General features: G+C 45.3%; 1 protein-coding gene across 23 annotated transcripts in view; it reads left to right on the forward strand.

Annotated features, from left to right (window-relative positions):
- Cd44 (CD44 molecule (IN blood group)) overlaps nucleotides 1-21,352 on the forward strand; it is an 82,072-nt gene that overhangs the window by 15,528 nt on the left and 45,192 nt on the right. For all 23 annotated transcript variants that reach the window (XM_085696673.2, XM_085696674.2, XM_085696676.2 and 20 more), the window contains exon 2: nucleotides 17,568-17,733. In XM_085696673.2, the coding sequence (XP_085552799.2) occupies nucleotides 17,568-17,733 (166 nt within the window). The remainder of the gene's footprint in view (nucleotides 1-17,567; nucleotides 17,734-21,352) is intronic.

The following is a 21,352-nucleotide window of genomic DNA, read 5'->3' on the forward strand; positions in this document are numbered from 1 at the left end:
CAACTTCCTCTGGGATTGTGATGGCATGTGCCCTGTTTATTTGTCCTGACCCCAGTAACATAGCTCCCAGCATACAGAATCACTAGAAGAATCCCTTTTGAATGAATGAGATTTTGAATTTTGAGTTCCCTTCTCTGAACACTTGTGAATTACTTTAGTCTTGGAGAGGTTTGGGTGAGATTATGGGTAGACATGGTGAGTTTAGGCTAAGTTTAAAGTTTAATTTTTGAAAAAACCATTCATCTCTTTATGATCTCTCTTGCTAAGTCTACCATCATATCTATCAGTCATATAATTAATAGCATCTCTTTAAACTGTTTCCACATTCTCTCTCTCTCTCTCTCTCTCTCTCTCTCTCTCTCTCTCTCTCTCTCTCTGTCTCTCACATAAACACGCACGCACAATTAAGAAAAGAAAGCGCATCAAGCAGGCTAGCTTCTCTATCCAACCTTCTTTTTTTCTGGCTCTGTGTCACCTCAGTTCCCTCAGTCCTTGCATGAGTGGGATCATCCAAGAGATTCTCTTCCGGGGTTTCCTGCAAGGGTGCCACAGGGGAATCTGCATGTGTACAGCATCTGACCTCTTAAGACAGATGTGAAAGACAGAGAAGCATTTCTCTTCTAGAGACAGGGCAATTGGGTGAGGTTTGCAGAAGCATGCTGTGGATACTTCCAAGCCCTCTTGGTGGAGTAAAAAAGAAGTTCCCAAAAGACTTGGAGCAGTTAGTTCCCTCTCCTTTCAAACAAGCACCCCTAGGTAACCCCCAGGCTGCCTTCAGCTGTCTCTCATGGTATGGGAAAAGTGCCCTATTAAGTGTGTGAGCTTCCTGTTTCTGCTTTTGGAGTGCTGCAGACATCAGCCACTTCTGGATTCTGCATTGTTTGCATTGTTGAAAACTTTGGAAAACTCATCTGGTTTCTCCAAACAAGTTTCCCAGGCCCTCTGGAAGACATTCAGAAATGGCCCCAGCTTCAATCAGGCGGCCACGGAGCAACGTCCCTTAAAGCCAGGCGTTTTATCTTTTTCTAAAGACTGGAACAGAAAATGTTTACTCCAGACCACATAGTTAAGTCTGGACTGCCAGGATCATCCGTTGTCAAGCATACTCAGAAAGCGATGTGGGTCCTGGCATCACGGCTGGATTCGAGTTCTGCCGCTCGCCAGTTATGCCACCTTAAGCGGTGCCCTTACCTTCTCTGTCCAGTTTTCTCATCTCTGAAACAGAGTTTTAACTCCAGTGGCTTAAGGACTGATGTGATGCTGCACATGAAGCCCTTGGTAGGATTTCTGGCTTGGAATAAGCATTCAACAGTAATAATCATGATCATTGTTATGATCCTAAGGATTCTAGGCTTCTCTCTTCCCCATTCAGCCCTGACTGTGCTCCTGGCACATTTGACTTCCAACTGCCCTCGGAAAATTTTCATTCCCTTTGTGAGCATAATGTTAGCCAATGATTTCTCGTTTTGTTTGGTGAGGTCAGTACCTCAGAGTGCTGACACCCGCACGGGCTTCCTGGAACACTTTCTGAGCAAACGAAGCCGGCTGTGAAGTTCCAGGAACCTTGGCTGTAGCTGGTGAAAGCAAAGTGGGAAGCACACTTTGGGTCCTGTCTTTACTTGCAAAATTATAGTCAATCGCACAGACTGCTTGTCTCAGCAGGATCACCCTTTCCTGCCTCTTGTTCTTCCAGTTGGTGGTAGGGCTGGAGGAGTGGCATTCGCGTGCGCGCGTGTGTGTGTGTGTGTGTGCGCGCGCGCGCGTGTGTGTGTGTGTGTGCATGTGTGTGTGCGAGTGCGTGCGTGCATGGCGTGAGCATGGGATGTGAGCGTGCTTGTGTACAGATATGCATGTCGAGGCCAGAAGTTGATGCCTGGATGTCTTAATCATCCCTTGTCTGTCTGCTTTGAGATAAGGTCTCTTAGGAAAGCTGGATCTCACCTATTTGGTGAGTGAGCTGACCAGAGACTTCCAGAGATTTCCCCCAATTCCCCCCTCCCCAACATTGGGGTTGCAGGCACAGGCCTTCCTCCTCACTTATTAGTGAATGTTTGAAGTCTGACCTCAGTTTCTCGTGTTTATGTGGCAACCACTTTACTTGCTGAGCCGTCTCCCGCAGTCCCTAGAAACGCCTCTTTGCAATGCTGTTCTGTACCTCACAGCACACAGGAGCCTGTAGGAGGTAGTTTAATATGATAGCTTCCTCCTGCTGGAGTTTCTCTGGGCCCACACCCTTCCCACAAGTCCCAGCTTGGGGGCCAGTTTCTGAGTGCAATGCCTATCTGCCTGTCATTGGGATGTTCAATTCTTTCACCTCCAAAAATACCTGTAATTGCCTTTAACTGCTTAGTTCTGCTCTCCTCCAAAAGCCACTCCCAGACACACCCCAAAAATGAGCAAGGCTTTTACACCTTTTAATGGTAGTATTTGTGTTTGAGTCAGCTTCCCATCTTCCTTTTAGTTCATGAAAGTTTGGCTCATTTCTTTTAGACTGTAGTTTAGAATGAAACAAGAGATTATCAAAGCAGAGATGACTTTCCATTGTATAAAGAGATAATTGATTCAGAGTTCATAGCTTTCTTTGTTGTCTGGGGGATCAAGGCCAGGTGCCTACAGCTTTCTCTTCCCGTTGGAAGAGGACTTTATTGAGTGGGTACTATGGTCTACTCCTTTGCTGGCAATTTGCATGTGTTTATTTATTGTCTTACGCCATCTATTTTTCTGAGTAAATATGTATTGAATAAACAAGCGACAAAATTTCATTAGAGTCTGAGAAATGGAGGCTCATGGATAGGAGTTGTTTGTTCTAGGTGTCTCAGATCCTAAGGGCCTGTGTTTGCATCGAATTCCCAGTTGCCTTCCCCATCCAATGCTATTCCACCAGCGTCCACTCCACTTTGTGGGGTTAATTCTATTCTTCTGCTCTTGGGGCTCAGAGACCTAGAAAAGCCAAGGTCTCCATTTCTGCAAAGAATTTAGAAAGAAAACCATTGTTTTCCGGGGTCTTTGAGTAAAGAGACCCAATTGCAAGAACTCAGAAGGCTTGCTAAGGAAGAAAGGGGATAATGGAAGTTTTCTCCCTTTTTCTCAGGGACAGTAAGGCCTCCAAGACCACCAGAGTTTAGGGAGCCAGCCCAGGGTGGGGACGGTTCCCATTGTACTCATTGAACAGCTATTCAGGGCAAGGACTGTCCCAGGACTGAAGAGTAGTTTGAACTGGCCCCAAATCGTGAAATTCACTGCAGGGAATTCTGGGGATGTTTGTGGTAATTTAGGAAGATTCTCTCTAAGGAAACCAGCAACTTTGTTGTGTTTCCCTTAATTGAAACCATTCTTTGCCTGCAGCTCCATTGATGGGTGGACTCTGCGCCCTGTGTGCAAACGGCTTCGTCTGCTGCAATTCGAGAACAGGATGCTGCTCACACTATCTTTTTGTTTGGTCTGCCCTTTCACGCCACTGGCCAGTCCACCCTGCTTGAAATATTCATTACACCCTAGTTGTCCAGATAGTAGAACAAAATGCCCCTACCCTGCAGGCAAGAGAGAGCTACCGGGGTCCCTGGAGCATTGGGAGCGCTAGGCAGAAAGAAACACAGACCTCGTGTAGATGAAGATGGCTGAGTTGGAACCTAGAGATCCTGGAATCCAGTGACTTCTTTGATGAAAACACTAAGGTCTAGAGAGCTGATGTGACGCTTCGAGTACCCACAGCTTATCAGAGAGGAGTTGCACACTGAGCTCCATGTCAAATGAATGCTTTCTCCACTAAACCAAAGAGACGTTTATTTAGTGCCACATTCTATGCCCACCATTGTGGGTGTAAAGATGAACGAGGCAGCATTCTCATGATGGGGCAGATTTCTTCCTAGTGTGATGTTCATTATATAAAATATTTGAATTTCTCTAATCTGCCAGATCAACTCAGTCTTATCATTCATCCATCCACCCATCCATCCACCCATCTAGCCAGCCATTCAACCATTTGTCCTTTATGTATTTTTCAGTTTTTCATCCAAAATCTCTCACTGGCAGTTTGAATTATTAGAAGCCACATATCTAGGGCCCAGGTCCTGGTTCCTAATCGACTTGAACACTGGAGGCTTTTGGCTTTAATCAAGGATATAGTGACTGACCATAAATGAAGTTGGCACAAAAGGCTTATTTACCTCTAGGCTTCTTTGAAGACTACCAAGCACTTTGCCAACACTCAGACAATTTGCCAAGCACTTTAGCTGTGTTTCCCCATTTCATCCTGAAAAGCACTCCACGCAGAAAGTATTGCCTTACATTACTGATGAAAAACCTGAGACTTAAAGGTTAAAAAATATGACAAGCCCTTCATCCTGTCGCTGAGAGGAGGGCCCCACTTCAGGCCAATGATCTGAGGTCTGTTAGGAGCTTACACTCCATGGGGTTAAATCTTGCCATTTCCAAGTACCAGGAGCTAAAGTAAAACTGGCACTGATATCAGAGTCACACTGTTAGGCTACTCGGGAGTCCCGAATTGCCTTGGATTTCTAAGCTCTACAAGGGACAGATACAGCCATACCTGCCCCAATCCTGTAAGCAGCTTATGATCCAGATGGGGCTTTCAGTTGTCTAATATTTACCTTCCAACTCTCTCTTGTCTACACTGCAGAGTTCAGATTGTAGACGCATCTCCTTTTGAACTCTGGAAGGCAAGGATAAATTCCAAATTTAATTCAGTCTGGGGATGGGTAAGGGGAGAGATTTCCTTTTGTCAAGTGTATTGTTTATATTTCTCATGGCTGTGACAGAAAGGGAGTTGAGGGAAAGAGACCTTCTTTGGGCTTGTGGTTAGAGTACAGTCCACTCTGACAGACAAGCATGTAGAGTTCACAGTGGCTGGAACATGCAGCTGGTACTCCCCACATTTGGGGAAACCGGGAATCAGGGCACAGGGAATTCTGGCATTTCTTTCACTCTTTGCATTCAGTCTGGAGCCCCAGCCAAAATGGTGCCAGCCAAAATCAGGGTGGGCCTTCCTTCCTCAGTGAAGGTCTCTGGAAAAACCTCCCAGACATCCCCAGGAACCTGTCTCCCGGGTGATTCCCAACCCTGGCAAGTTGACAATGGAGATTAGTCATCACTCCAGGTGTCAGATCCCACCCAAATCCAGCAAACAAACAAACAAATAAAGAATCCACGGTTTCCTAGGAGACTGAACTTAAGACCTCATGATTACTTGCCATTGCAGCCCCACCATGGAGTCATACAACGCCGTCTTTTGTTTTCTCTGTGGCACTATTGGTACCTAAAGCTGCCTCATTCATAGGTTGGTGGTTTATCTATGGGCTGTCTGTTTTCTCACGTCCACTTTGATGGCAGGGATTTGTCCTTATCTCTTGCACTCAGGATCATAGATGGCACATACATCTATATTTTATGGCTGGTCCTGTGAGTCAGCACCTTTCATCATACCCTTATTATAAGATGGTCTGTGCTTTGGGATGTACAGACGTCATCCCAAGTGGCAATTTGTTCTCACCCTAGAGCTCTCTGTAGGAAAAGAAGAGCCCTTTGGCAGGCATGCTCCCTTGTCATACTGAATGGCCATTTATTTTTAGGGAAATCAACACATTTTCTTTAGACAAATTGATTGAGGGGTTCTTTGTATCTTTCTGTGTTTCCAGGCCTGTGGGTCTTTGCATGAGCCATCTTCCCTAATAGTGGGAAGTTATGTTTGGCCCACTCGGCGTGAACATATAACAAGTACTCGAGCTTCTTGTCCAAACCCTGTGACTTGACTTGGATGTAAAAGCTTGTTAGAAATGAGTTCTGGGAGCTTGCCACTTGAGACTGGCCTTGCTGTTGCAAATGCAGTTTCACAGGTTGAAAGCGCAGGAAGCGGTGTGCATTACAACCTCTCAGTTTACTGGGTGACTGGAAAAGTCCTAATCCTGGGAATCCTTTAGCCCATATTTAAAACATCTCGGCACAGAGCAGCCTGTGTGCAGGTAGAGGTGTCTGAGGAGTGAGCAGCAGACAGGCTGTATAAGCACAGACATATTCACATCCCCCCCACCCCCCCACCTGTTCACTTTAGCACACAGTATAAAAAGAGAAAACGGGAAAAGGGAGCTAGCAAATTGGAAATGTGACCTGATAATTTCTGTGCCTTCAACTTTGAAATTGGAGACCTAGAACTCTACCTAGTTATTACAATACTTTATTGTTGCAAATATATATTCTTATAGCTGTGTGACTTCGCAGTTTGTTAATATACTTGAAAACAGTGAAAAAGTAATCTAAAGGCATAAATCTGGGTTTGAGACGGGGTCTTTCTCATAATAATTCCCAACTGTGCTGGATAGTGTTAATTCGAGTCAATTCAACACAGTAGAGTTATTTGAGAGGAGGGAACCTCCATTGGGAAATGCCTCCATAATATCAGTCTGTAGGGAAGCCAGGAGTGCGTTTTTAATTAGTGATTGATGAGGGAGAGCCCAACTCATTGTGGGTCGGGGCTGATGACGTCTGGCTCCAGGTTCTCACATGGCTAGAGTTCTTGCCTTGCCTTCCCTCAGTGGACTGTGCCTTGGGATATCTAAGCCAAATAAATCCTTTCCTCCCCATGTTGCTTTTGGTGTTTTTTATCCAGCAATAGTAACCGTAACCAAGGCACCAACTTGGCCTCTGGACTTGCTCCAGCTTAATCCACCTTAAGTCAGTGTTGCTTACGAGGTGAACTACAGGTAAAGGGCGACTTGCAGATAAGTGTTAAGGTTTATGGGCAGCTCAGTTTTATTCCCAAGCTCATAGTTATTCAGGGAAAGCTTTTTGGGTAACAGGCAGAGGCTACTGGGGGTGGAACGCTGTAGCCACTAGAGCATGTGCCATCATTTTTCCCATGAATTGAAACGACAGTGTGGAAGGAGGGGCTAAAAGCATCAGTAGCAGAGTTAAGTGGGTTTTTGGTTTGGTTTGGTTTGGTTTGGTTTTTGGATAGGGTCTGAGCAGAGGTGTCGGCCTGCTTACTGCTCCAGCCAAGTAGAAATCCAGTTAGTTCAGTAAGAGTTTCCTTTTCATACAGGTCCCTAAAAGGCCCGTCTTCTTTAGGCACAGACCTCTTAAGTTCCAGTGCAGTGCAGATTTCTGCCTGAAATTATGCACCGGAAGGGGAGAAAGTAATAATTAGCTCCCCCCATCCACCAACTTTATTTGTATGGGATTAGAATGTTGCGTCCATGGTCTCCAAACTGTCTAGGGAGAGACATGACTCCACCTCTCATCTGGAACTTCTGGACACCAAAGTGCAGCAGGGAGAGACATCCACACGTGGCTGCCATGACAACACAGGAAGGGGTCTGCCCAGCTCCTAACGGTGCCACCTCGGGCAGACTGCTTAACTTCTCAGCCTCAGTTTTGTCACCCGCCACCTGCATGAAGGCTGGTGACAGTCACAGCACTTTCCACGACTACCATGAGAGGAGGTAGCCATTGGGCAGGGATTCCCAGATACACACCATGGGCCCCTTGAGTCAGCGCCCGAGTTCCCCAGCCAACTCTATCCGGCAGTTGGTTCGCATTTTAAATGTGAATCTCGATGTCTCAAGTTGACAGCTGTGGCTTGCACAGACGGAGTCTCGGCTTGCTAGTGTGGCTTCTAGTTTTTGCCACTTTCATAAGATGTGGGGCTAGTTGTATCTCACTTGCCTCGCAGATGAGGAAGGTCATTCATTTAACCTCCAGAGGCTGCTCAAAGAGTCCCGTGGTGGAGAATCTTTAGGACATCTGGACTACCACTCCCCACAGAGTAGCGGCTTTCGGCAGTCTAGAATTTCTGACTCTCACTCGAAAAGAGGGTAAAAGAGACAGAAAAAGGAAAGACAATCAAAATAGGAACTATCCTCAACTGTAGCTGTACACTGTAGCCGAGCTTCGCAGGAACTGGCGATGGCCTTCATGTCCCTCCTCTAGGTGACTCCACCTTGAAGGATAATAAGCCTTACTTCAGTTACTGAATCTTGAAATTTTGTTAGGCCCACTTTTAACGTAGTCACAGTCATGGCAAAGTATCCTGGGAGTTCTGATCTTGCTATTTCCTTTCTGCAAGGTCAATTCATGGGGTCTTTGTGGAGGACATTAGGTTGCAAGTATTTTTATGTTTGATCCAAGGGGAGAAATGCAAAAGTGATCCAATGCTAGACCTGTTATTTCTAAGGCATTTTTGCATGGTGTGGTTTATGTGGGACAGCCCATCAAGTTGGAGCTCCAGGACCTTGAGTTACAAGCTCATCGTCTGTTTCCCCAGACATCATGTGGGGTGACCCATTTTCCTAGCACGCTTCATTTTAAGACTGGCCAAATGGTGATTACCATTTAATGACTGGTCTTTACCACAGAGTTTTCAGACTGGTTTGGATATTTCCTTAGGGGATTTTGGGAGTGCCAGGGTCACTGATGGGGTAGCCTGGGTACTGGTCTGAGGATGAACAGCAGGAAGATTCAGGCTCTGGGTTTGTCTCAAAGCACTCATTTTGCCTCTGCCTCAAGCAACTATATTTTTATTTGTCTCACCTGTCATGATTTTTACCAACGCATCATGGCAGTCAGGGGAAGAAGCTGAACACCACGACTGTTCTCTGTGACTGCCATTGCCACCCCTCCTTGGGCTGACATCAACCCAAAGCAAAAGGCAACAGAAACCAGTAGACCCAGGTGGCCTGAGGCACTGGCTATGTTCATCAAACTTTCCCTGCATCTCTCATTTCTTAAATTTTTCATCTGTAAAATGGGTGCATAGCACCCCCTCCAGACTTCACAGGACTGTTTTTGATATGCATATTTGGTGAGAATAAATTCCAACATGACAAGAAAATAAAGATCTCAAGTACTTTGATACATTCTGTTCTGCAGAGAGTAACACCAAAGCATGTCTTCACTCCTGTGAGAATTTTGAAAACATTTCTGAGATTTGAGTGTGCCTCAGGTGTACACACACATACTCTGAGCCCTTTTATCTTGCAAGCCCCAAGAATATTCTAGTTTTCATGCTATCTATTTTATTTAGACTTGAGATTCCCAATGATTATACTATTTAGTTAGTGTTTATGATGTATATTCTTCTTTTAAAAGGGTTTCCAATTGGCATGTAGTCATTGTACCTGTGCTAGATTACATAAAGCCATTTCCATAAAAATATATACAGGGTCTTTTAAGCATATTCTTATCTTATCCCAGAAGGGAGGATCACTAGATGTATTCCTGCTGTTGTTGTGAGTTTTTCAAGGTCACATAGGTTCTAATGAGCAGAATTAGGATGTGACCCGTGCATCCTGCTCCGAGATGGAGGTTCTGGCATATCACCACGTCAGGACTCTACTGATGGCTTCTGAAGTGCAGATACTAGCAAGTTACAGCTAAGGTGCCTCTCCTGAGCTACCCTTCTCTTAAAGTGCTGCTTCTAGACTTGAGCACAAACTATACTCTAATTAGATGATGTAGAAGCAATTACGGCTGCCCAGAAAAAAATGTAATTGCAAGACAAAGTGGAGCTATCATTTTTTTTTTCCTTTCACACAGAAACCCTGTGTGAGTTTCTGATGCTTTGTCAGGTCGCTTACCACATCCTGGGTTTGTGCGAGTCAATCTGCTAAATCAATAAGATCCAAAAGAGAAAAAAACAAAGGTGTTGGGGCCAGTGGACTTCCTGGTTGCCATGGCAACACGTAAGGGTATGCACTGTGGTTTCTTGCTCTCATCTATCTTCCTGGAGGCTTGTTCCCCAAGGACGACTTGGCTTTACAGAGCTCTTATGTAGTGAGGTAATACCAAGGGGCAAACACCCTGTTGGACCTAAGAGAAGGGGTGGGATTTTCAGCAGGTTCTCACTGCCATGTCCCCAACACTGAAGCAAAAGGCAAGAAGAAGGCTTCTCCCCAAATTTTGAAAACTACGCAAGCTATTTCTAGACAATGCAATGGCTCTGCTGTTTGGAGGACTTGGCAGAAGTGGCCAGGGTGACAGCTTCTCAGAGGGTTGCTCTTTCATAGAGTCCCATTGACTCATGATGAACTCCTTGTTCCTTAGACGTCAGGGTGTTCAGTCAGGCCCCCAGACATTGGGGTGCCTTCTTCTCTAAGTGCCAAGAGATGAATAGCTAGCTCAGTTAAAAGCACCCCAGGACGAGTTCTGGAGGAAATTCCCCCTCTCTGTATGATTATGCATGACTGTTTTCTCTCCTCATTAAACCCTCACCCACCTTGGGGGCAATTCCCGGAGAGACTGAGTCACTAGAAACTCATGGTCTGCCAGTGGCCAGCCAAAGGCAGTCCAGCTACTGACAAGGATTTTAGCCTCGTTTGGAAGTGGATGTTGAACAATATGCTCTTTCATTAGGCACCCATCACACGGGAGTCAGACGATGGGACGAGTGTGGGGACCATGGGAAGGCTGCCAGCCTTCTTCTGCACCAGCAGGTCTGGTGAAGCAGGGGCTACACAGCTTGAAAGACTCCCAGATGGAAGCTTCTGGGCTTTGAAGACATCAAATGGGTGGAAAGAAGAATGACTTGCTCATGATGTGCCTCAGGATGATGCTTCATGACCATGAGTTAGGGATTTATTGGGAACAAGTCGCTCATATCACTTATGAAAAACTCTATGAGGCAGGATCACTATAGCAGAAGTCAGGATTCTGCAGTTAAAGTCCCCTGAGGTTGTGCTGGCCTCATAATGGCCTAGGGGACCATGCTCAGTCACTCTAGACTTAAGTTTCTCTTTCCTCACAGATAATTTGTTTAAGGCTCTGCATTGTCCTACCCTACTCTTGGATGGTCTAATTACCATTTTTCCCCCTAAACTTGGCGCTTTCCCTCCCTGCTTCTGACCACAGTTGGCTCAGTTGGGCTCACGAATTACATCGTCTTCTGTGCAAGATGTAGGCTCTGCAAACCTGAGGACAGTAGTTGAGCCTTGGCTTTTAAATAACGAGCACTGTGAAAGTGAGGACCATGTGATGGGTGCACCAGTTCTTCGGGCTGCTACTCACTGCCCAAGAGGGTGGCTGTCTCCTAGGTGCACCATCCTGTTGAGGACCAGTGATCCAGGGTATCAGCTGGATCAGTCTAGAGTGTCTACTTGTCAGTGTAGACATTTGGGATGGCCAGTAGCCATCTCAGAACGTCACAAGCATACTCTGCTGTGGTGAACCCAGCTGTGAGCCAATCCTGAATGCCCGCTCTTCTCACTAGCTCTGCCTAGCCATGGCTGGAACACTTGGGATGTAAAGGGCAGAAGACTGCAGCTGCTGCTGAGACCCGACTGTTCCAGTTCCTAAGAGTATCTTAGGAAGAGGAAAGGGGAGAGAGAGGTGGCCAGTTCAGGACGTCTTCCTTGGGAGTGGGTAGCAGTTCCAATAGCAAGGTAATTTTGTACTGACATGGCTCAAACCTGTTGGGTGAAGGTCTTGACCTTCCTGCCAGAGTGAAGGAGACTCTCATCCTAAAATCATTTCCAGTAAGCCTTATTCTCCTCTCTAGAACTTGTTTAATGATTGTCTTTCCACGCCTTAAAAAGCACGTGGACAGCAAATGAGATTCTGATGGTGTTTGAACCCTTTCCATGTCTAGCTACCGTTTAACACTGTAACGGGATCAACCTGACTGTTCAGCCTATGCCTGCCCTTACCAGTTCCTTAAGACATCTCAGTGTATTAGTCAATTCAGATGTAAAACGAGGTTAATAAAGTAGTCCATTACATAGGATTGTCATGAGAATAAAATGAATTATTAGCTGTAAAATCCTAAAACCTGAAACATTACCTGGAATAGGTGCTGTCTTTGCTTGCTGGTTTTCTCGCAATCCGTGATAAGTGGACCGTGGGAATTAGGCAAGTCACCGAACTTCAGGAACTGGCCTGCCTTCTATTCTACTGTCACTAAGACAGCGACTTCTCTTCACACACAGCTGCCGAGAGCCAAATCAACAATAAAATACTGAATTCTGCTTCAGAACTCATGGGGAGATGGCAGAATGGTCGGCTCATGCAGGCCAGCTAGAATTCTTTTGGAGTCATCTAGAGAAGAGATTTGGAAAGCTATCCACCTCTATTGGGCACAATATGTTCGCGAGTGTCTTCTGGTAGCCTTCATGTGGGATATATGGCTGTCCACTTTTAGGAGGTCTAGCTTTATAAATGGTTGCCTAAACCTGTGTGAATATGAATATATTGTACCCATTGCAGAGATGCTGCTGACCTCATTGTGTAGACAGATAAAGCCAGTTACAAAAACACAAGCGGTCCTTGGAAACAGTTTCTCTTTTGAAACACAGCAAGCGTTTATAAAAGCAAAGCTCCAGGTTCAACCATTCTAGTGGCCCGTAGAGAATTCTCGGCAAAGCCTGGATGGTGACCCTGAGCAGATGGGGAGTCTACCTGCCTTCCAGAGCAGGAACCACCCCCACTTACCTCTCAAGCAAGTTTGGAAAGATGCACAAGATGGAAACTTGAGTGGAAATTACACAGTGGCTCCCTTTCAGATGGCGTTATGATTTTCTCCCACTTAGGAAATGACTGGGTGTAGGAAGAACCCATTTCTCCCTGACTCTACAGTGTAAGCAAAGTGTTAAATCACTAGGGTGATGTCCCTAATGAAATCTGTCTTTCTTGATCTGACAGGCTTAGGGAAAACTAAAGATAAGGTAGACAGTGCCATAGGTCAGTTGTGGCTTTTCTGAGAGTGACTTTTAATCTAGTCTACGTCAGGCTAGAAGTATGACCCTTCGGTTTGGACAGCTTTGGACACCACTTTGTACTTTAGCTTCTTCATGTTGGAAATGGAGTTTTCAGATTCTTCCCCAGGAATGAGTATCCTGATTGGTTATCTAATATTGAGTGGTCAGCCCTGAAATCATATATTTACAAGTAACATTAAAAGATATATATATATGTATATATATATATATATATATATATATATAGAGAGAGAGAGAGAGAGAGAGAGAGAGAGAGAGAGTTAAAAGGGCCTTGAGAAGGAGCAAGGATGCTATGGGAGAGTTTGGAGAGATGTAGAGATGTAAGGGGTAAATTATATAATTATATTTTAATTTCAAAACAATACAATTTTTGAAAACGACTTTGCCAGTGTGTTGGTGAAGTTTCTAAGACGGTTAACAAGAGTGCGACATACACAACTTTAATTATTAGAAGCTCCCTTTTTACCCAGTTTCATTTAGTGAGTCCTGCAGACTCTGGCAGGCTGTTGCTGTGATTGCTTCAAGAAGGCTGAACATCAAGAGAAGTTTAGCAGCTACTTTGCCGTGCCACCTGCAAAGTGGCAAAGGCTGGGATGATCAGAGTCAGGCTAAGCTATTGCCTTTCCCATGTGCCCATGGAGACACTCATGCAGTCTCTTTTTCTCTTCTTTTTGAGGAGGATAGGCAAACCAGACTCTTGAACGATGGGTCTGGGGATGCCCCTGTCCTGCTCACAGCCTGCCATAATGAGTGCTCTAAAGGAACAACATGATTTCCTCGATCATAAAGTAGCCTCAGTCTACATCCTTCCCTGAGCCCAATCTGTCTCTCAAAGGGAGGGGCTTCTAGCAGTTCAAGTCACTCAGATAAAAGAGATGTATTGGAGACCAGAGGACTCAGCAGGAAGCATTGTTAATGGATCTTCATAAGGAAGGGCTTGTTTGAGAGATGCGTTTGTCTTTTAATATTAGTTCCTTCATGTGTACATGTGTGGCATGTGTGTTCCCTTTACATGTGAATGTATGCATATGGGTGCACGTGTGTAGGTGTTCAGGTGCTTGCACACATGTGGAGGACAGAAGACAACATATCTCTCATTACTGAGAAGCTGTTCACCTTCCTTTTTTCTTTGAGACAGCGTCTCTCCCTGACCTGGAGCTCACCTTGGCTGGTAGGCTAGCTTTCCAGTAAGGCCTGGGAGTCAGCCTGTGTCTGATTCCCCAGTACTGGTTTCCAAGAGCACACCACCCAGCTGTCTTTCTTACAGGACCTCATGCCTGGTTCAGCAAGTTTTATATGGGTTGAGTTATGTTCCCAGCTCAATGTTTGCCTTGCAAGTCAGAGCAACTCCCAGATCCCAGAGGCTTTTGTTTCTGAGGACCCAACTGCAGATAGAGATCCTGAGGTTCTTCCTCCCTGCTTGGAGCTTGGCCCATCACTACCTGAGCTCTGCTAGAGATGTTCCCCGGTCCAGGCTACTTCTGTCTCGCCTTGCTCTCATGATGCTTGGGGATAGCGTTGGCTGTGCATTTGCAGGATAAGGAAGCCAGGGGAGTGACCTATCCTGCCAGGAGAAGAAGGTCCTAGGAGCGCAGTCCGGGTGGGTTTGAATATCTGCCCGATCACTGCAGCTCGGTGACCTCGGGCATGTTTGTATAGTTTCTCTTCTCCATGCCTCAGTTTCTCTATCTGGAGAGTGATGATTAATATTACCCTAGAGTTGTTTTAAGGAGATGATTAGTTAACACTTGTAAAATGCTTGTAAGAGTGCCTGACATCTACAGAAGGATTCTCTACTGTCATTGTGCTTCAATACCCTTTGGGGTATATATAAAAAAAAGGCTTTATGTAAAGATAAAGAAGAGAGTTAGAATGTCTTCATAAATTGCTAGGGCTTAGATGATATACAGACCTGAGGGTTTGCCTCATTTGAAGGCCAGAGTGATCCAAAGCTGAGAGATTGATTATCAACAACCCACATGACAGCTGATCTGGAAGTCTGGGGCATCATCCTTGTGATTCTTAATGGTCCAGGTGCGATTGAGGTGAGGAGCGGGATTTCTCCTCACAAGATTAAAACAAACAGAAACTTGTTCTTCATAAATCCTGAGAATGTCTCACTCACCCAGTAACCGTTTCAGATGCCTGTAATATGTCGGGCTAAGCTAGCAGGATGAAGGCTGAATTTCTCTGTCTTGCACTGTTCTTGATGGCCCACGCACACACACACAGGCAGTTTCGGGCATGCTTACTGAATCACCATCCTGTGTGGACACACTGTTTCTATAGTAACATCAGTTACTGCCCATGGAACTCAAGGGATTTTACTCAAAAGTCTCCGCTTGCATTGGTTTCTCTTGCATTTGCATATCCCGTTGGCCAGGTGGCAAGCTAGAATCGATTTTCATAAGAAAGAAACTGCGGCTCATCTCCAGACCATTGTCCAAGCCTCAGCCTTTATTTTTAACCTTGGAGTTGACAGCAGCCACCTGGGCCAGGAGTAGGCAGCTGGCATCTGACTGAAGTTGCCCCAGCAGCCTCACCTGCAAGAAGCCCATTGAGACACTTCTCTCTGCTTTTGTATGCGGGATCAGGTGAGGCCTGGAAGGGCTGTCTCCCTGAGTCACAGGGTCCCTTTGTAAAATGGGCCAGCTGAGACCGAAGCTGCAAATGTCAGTAAAAATAAATAGTGTTTCACAGGGAGCTTGTGCATTTCCTTCCTGTGTGTGCGCATTGCTTCATCAGCCAAGAGCTGCATGAGTAGCTTCGGCGAGCGCGCTGGGCCCCTTAGATAAGGAATTAGCTGCACAGAGCGTCTTTCCTTCACTGCAACTGCCTCCCTCCAGGGTTTCACGGGCTTTGTTTCTGTTTCTAAAGTAGCTGTTTGCTGATGACACAAACTAAGGCGAAGAAATGAGCTTGCCGTGGCCTGGGCCTTCTCCAGGGTGACTTCTCATTTCTTTGTTTTGCATCTGTCTGACACTGCCTTGTCGTGTTCGGAACCTGCTTGCTGCTCCAGGAGAAGGCAGCTGCCAGCTGTAATAACCATACTTCATAGTGATGGCCCTCTTTTGTCAACATGAAACAATGGTTTAGGTGAGCCTCTCCCCTGTTTTAAACGTGAAGAACCTTGGGCACGTGGGAAACTGCTTCAAACCCCTCTTTGAGGGAGGCCAACCCATCTGAGAGGAGTTCCTACTTCAGCCATCTAAAAGCTGCGGACCTGTGGAAGTTGCTTCATTCCTTCCCAGCTTCTGATTCTTAGCATTCAAACATGTATGCAGAGCTTACCTTTCAGGGCACTGGTGACAATTATGTAACACAGAACCCCAGAGGTTCAAGATTACCAAAGGACAATTCAGGGCGGTTAAAACCTCCTTTCCCACCACAGCCCACTCCAAAATGTAGAACAAAGTTTGGTTCAGGAAGAACCTGTGGTTCTAGAGAGAAACAGTCCAGTCACTTCCTTCAGCAATTCCCTTCTCCAGCTTCAATTTTTTTTTTTTATAGGAAGGTGATTTGAACTTCAAAGGGTCCAGATCTGGGTTAAGAACACTTCTCTGTGACTTCAGACCTGGGTTTTAAATCCTGGCCTGGTATCTCGGGCACTGGTGGAATATGACAATTCAGAAGAAAAGAGGACCATCGTGTGGCTCTAAGGACAGGGTGTTCCACATAGGAAAGAAGGCAGGTGTGTGGTCTAAGCTCTGGAGGAGCTCAGAGTGCCTGATGGAGTCCGGGGGTGGTGGTGGGGAACTCTGGGGTTGGAGCAGTGCCCGCAACTCCCAGACTGGAGAGGGAGGGAGTCCGCAGCCTGATGGCATTGCTCTTGACCAGAAGGAAGTTTGCTCTGGGTGCAGCTGAGTATATAGTGTTAGTGATAAGGTAAGGAGCAGCACCAGTTAATTGTGAAAGCGTGCTCACAGTGTAAGTGTGGAACAGAGTACCAAACACAGAGCTGTATATGCAATACTATTTATTGCGTGCGCGTGCATGTGTGTGTGTGTGTGTGTGTGTGTGTGTGTGTGTGTGTGTGTGTGTAGTTTTCTTAGTAGTTGACATGTGTTCCTTCACAACTCCTCTGGATTTGGTCAGTTTCTCATGAGTTCTTCGTTGATGGAGATTCTTTAAGGATGGGGGTACTTGATGCTGCCATGTCTCGGATTTAAGCTTGATGTATCTTTGGAAGCCAGAGTGAATTCTGAAGGCTGCATCAGTAGATATGTCTATCTCGATTTTTGTTGATGTTGCTGAGGTAAGGGTACATTGTTGCTGTGGTTGACCTGTAGCTCACCATGTAGCCCAGGCTGGCCTTGAACTTAGATGATTCTCTTACGTCAGCTTCCCAAGTGCTGGGATTTCAAGTGTGAGATGCCAAGTGCAGTTCTTCGGCTTTCATGGGTATGCATGTGTGTGTGTGCGTTCACGTATATAGGCCTGTTCACACATGTGCACATGCACGTTGAGGCAAGAAGAAATTGTAATTCCTCAGGTGTTATCCACCTTGTTTTTAGACACAAGGTCTCTCATCGGCCCTGAACTCACCAAGAAGTCTAAGCTGGCTGGGCAGTGAGCCCAAGGGATCTACCTGTCACATCCAGCCCTAGCATTACAAATGCTGGCCACAATAGTCAGACTTTTATATGTGGATTTGGGGGATTAAACTCAGGTTCTCATGCTTGCAAAGCAAGCACTTTACTGGCTCAGCCATCACCACAACCTGCTGTTTGACCTTTTTTCTTGTTTGTCTTTCTTAATGTCTTCACTTATAAGTACTTCTTACCACTGATCTAGTTTTGTGCAAACTTTTTCTGCAAAAGAGTCTAACATTTCTGTTTGATTCCACAGATTTGAATATAACCTGCCGCTATGCAGGTGTATTCCATGTGGAGAAAAATGGCCGCTACAGCATCTCCCGGACTGAGGCAGCTGACCTCTGCCAAGCTTTCAACAGCACCCTGCCCACCATGAACCAGATGTTGAAGGCTCTGGATGCAAATTTTGAAACTTGCAGGTAAGAGACCAGCACCCTCTCTGGGAACAGTCACTGGGGAGGGGCAGAGCTTACAGCTATCCTTCCTGACAGTTGAATGGGTTCTTGCCTAAAGAGGTAGCCCTCCCTACCAATTTGACCAAGACAGCCTGAAACCGGTATGACAACTGGAATTTCAAATCAGCTTAAGAAGACCCCTTGGTGAATCAAGCGCTTGCTTGTGAGGGAGGGGAGTCAGGGTCAGCCATTAGGGTCATATCAGTTGCAGTCTTCTTGCCTAATGTGCTCCTGTAGCACTCCTCTGGCTTTGAAGAAACATTCAGCATCATTGTCGGAACCACAAGAAAACGCGAGCCAAATAACAGTGTTTAAAATAAATAGGTAAGCTGGCAGGGTCTTAGCTGTGCAGACTTGACACAAGGCACGTTCTTCAACCCCCCCCCAAGCTTTTAGGCTGTCTTCTGTGTTGCTGTGATTTGACAACTTAAGTAAAAGGATATGGAAGTTTTAAAGCTAGATTACATTGAAATAAGCTGTTATCAGAAGCCTTGAGAAGTTTTCTTCAAGGTACCCAAGGCCCCAGAGGACCTTCCTCTAATCATTTTGTTCTACAATAATCGTCAGAGGCAGGGGCAGCCTCTGCATGTTTTGCTTTTGTGGCCAGTGGCGTGTGTGAATGGGATCTTGGTGACACCCTCTGTCAAGTGGTTGGTGTGGTTTGATTTCGCTAAAAGATCTGGGTAATCTTCATACGTGCTCTAAATCCCCACCTCAGTCTCCAGCTTAAGCAGTGTGGTTCTCTTGCCTCTCCAGGGCTCACACACGTGTGCACACACATGCACACACATGCACACAGAATGTTGTTAGAAAGTCTAGCCGCAGCCCTCTTCAAGAAAGCTGTTCCCTAGCCCTTAGCCACAGACTCAGGTACCCACATCTTGCATGGTCCCTGAGGCTCTTGTTCTGTCTAATACAGTAACTATTAACCACACGTGGTGGGTTACATTTAAGTTCATCAAAATTAGGTTATATGAAAATGGGTTCTTTGATGGTGCTAGCTATGTTTCACTTACCTAGTAACTGCCCTATCAAATGTCACAGATTATGTAGAGAATATTTTCATTGTTCTGAGCAGCACCAGCAGGACATCTGTCTCTAAGGGTTCAGAGCTAAGTCTAGGAGGATGGTAAAGGATGGGTGATAGCTCTGGAGCTATAGAACCTGACCCATGACCTTTGTGAAAGACGTCTGGTTAGCAAAATCATCTATTCAAGTCCCAAGGCTATATTTTTAAAATGAGGCCTTGATTAGGTCACAGGGCTAAGAAAGTGCTTTCAGAAAGCTGGTCTATGATTGTGAGATGCAGTTAAAACGTACTTGTGAAACACAAAGACCTCTCATCTGTTGAGAGCCAGAGGAATGAAAACAGAGTCCCGAGCTGATGGGAACATGCTAAAGACATCCTTGATCTTAATCCTTAAACTTCTCTGTTAATTACTAAGACTTTTTATAGATGAAGCATCGGAGCCTTAAAGCTTGTCATGGATCACACCAATTGTAGGTAGAGGAGTCTCAGTTTGGTTGTGATTAGTCTGATTGTAATGACTAAGCCCTCGCAAAAGATTAGTAATGGGGAGGATGCAAGGACTGGCTAAATATTTCTTTCCTATGTTGGTGGAAGTTTCCTCTCTCAGAGCCATTTGATCCCAAATACCCAGAAACTGCTTCCAAAATTACCACACAGAGGCTTAGTATTATTTATAAATGCTTGACCAATAGCTCAGGCTTATTGTTATTAACTAACTCTTACACTTAAAGCTAACCCACATTCCTTACTTACACTCTGCCATGTGATGGCACCTTTTCTCAGTACTATGTGCTCATCTTTCTCTTTCTGTGTCTGCTGGAGTCTCCTGACTCTCCACCCTTCTCCTTCCCATTATCTTTAGTTTGGTTACCCTGCCTATACTTTCTTCCTGGCTATTGGCCAATCAGCATTTATTAAACTAGTTTGAGTAACAAATCTTACAGCATGCAAAAGAACTGTCCTCCTTGTGGACGGTCACTCATTCATGCCATGTACATGTATAGAAATTTTAATGCCCCAACTCATGTATAGTACATGCATATAAAACTATCATGTGGTGAAAATTCACAATAACACACCAAGAGAATATAAGAATGTTATTTAATTCTGGAATATCTATTTTATATATGTATAATATATGTATATGGCATATATAAGTATTATTCATACATATTTGTCAATATGATGCAGGAGGCAGGATGAAGAGTAGTTTCCTTGTGGAGTATTATTTAGAAAAAATATGAAGATAAACTTCTGCTGCAGAAATCTGTCAAATCTGTCATTGTACCCATACTGGTATTAAGTATGGGTATTAAGTATTAAGTTTCAAAACTCAATTTCATAATTTCCCTCAGGTAGCTATGGAATCAGATATCTGCCAAAAGTTAGAAGGCATAGTCTCACAGGCTGGGGCAAAGCCCCAGCAGGGACTTCTGTCTTGTCTGCCCCGCCCTGATTAGGGACAACTCTCAGGTCCATGAGAATTTCTTGCTATTTAATTGTGTGCCCTCCCACCTCCGGGCTAAGGAGACTTTGGGGAAATCAGCCTGTCGGTTTGGATGAGGAATTCGTCATCCAGCTTCCATTGCAACACCGACATCATGAGAGACCTTGAGCTTAGGAGCTCCCAAGTCACTCTCGTTTCCATGGGTCTTGCTGGGTGCTGCAGGCTGTGCTGTTGCCCCAACAGTGGGAGTTAAAAGAAGGTGCATTTTGGCTTGCATTGTACTTCTCAAACCCTGCCAAATTTAGCATCTCCCTCTTCGTTCTTTTGCTGTCACCCCACCTCTTTCCTCTTGAGCAGCATTTTCTTGGTCCACATGCTGTGTTTTGCAGCATTTCGTGCTGGTGTTAGATGGCCACCGGGATGGTGGTGACGTGCACTATGTCTGGAAAGGCCTCCAGCCCCAGCAGATTCCCAGAAACACCCAGATAGGTGTAGGAGTAGATAGTGTGTGGCTTCAAGAACTTTGTTAAGTGACCCACTGCCATTTGCTGCCCTAATTTTGCTATTCCTCTCAGTCCGGTGACGGCCAATTTTTCTCCACGGGTCTGGGTTGCTCAAAGTCAGACATATGGTGTGCTCAGTAAAGGAGCCAGGCTTCATGTTGGTTATAGTAAGGAGTGAGGGACTCAAGGGAGAAGGGGAGGACAAGAAAGGAGGGACAAAATAAGACAGCTCTAGAATCGCTGAAAGGAAGACCAACCCACTTGCCACCTTAGGGGATTGGCTCATTTTATGTCATTTTTGGAAAGTATAAAGTTAATTCAGTGTCAAATCTCCTACTGTAGCTTTTTTTTTCTGGACCCCAGGCTTCCTGATGCCTTTAATAACATTGTTGGCCATAAATTTTATATGGAATGATTTTGTTTATTCATGATTTTTTTTTGGTTTAAAAACAAGAATGCTTACCAGCTCCCAGTCTTTAAACAAACTCTCTTTGCCTCCATCAGCTTTGCCCGTCTTCACTTTCCTGTGCTGATGATTCTGAATTTTATGGAACTCGGTTATTGGGACCCTTAGCATCCTTGGGGTAAATACGTGGAGGTGTT

The sequence above is a fragment of the Myodes glareolus genome, chromosome 10 (assembly GCF_982192425.1).
Source record: "Myodes glareolus chromosome 10, mMyoGla1.1, whole genome shotgun sequence".
Taxonomy (NCBI): Eukaryota; Metazoa; Chordata; class Mammalia; order Rodentia; family Cricetidae; genus Myodes; species Myodes glareolus.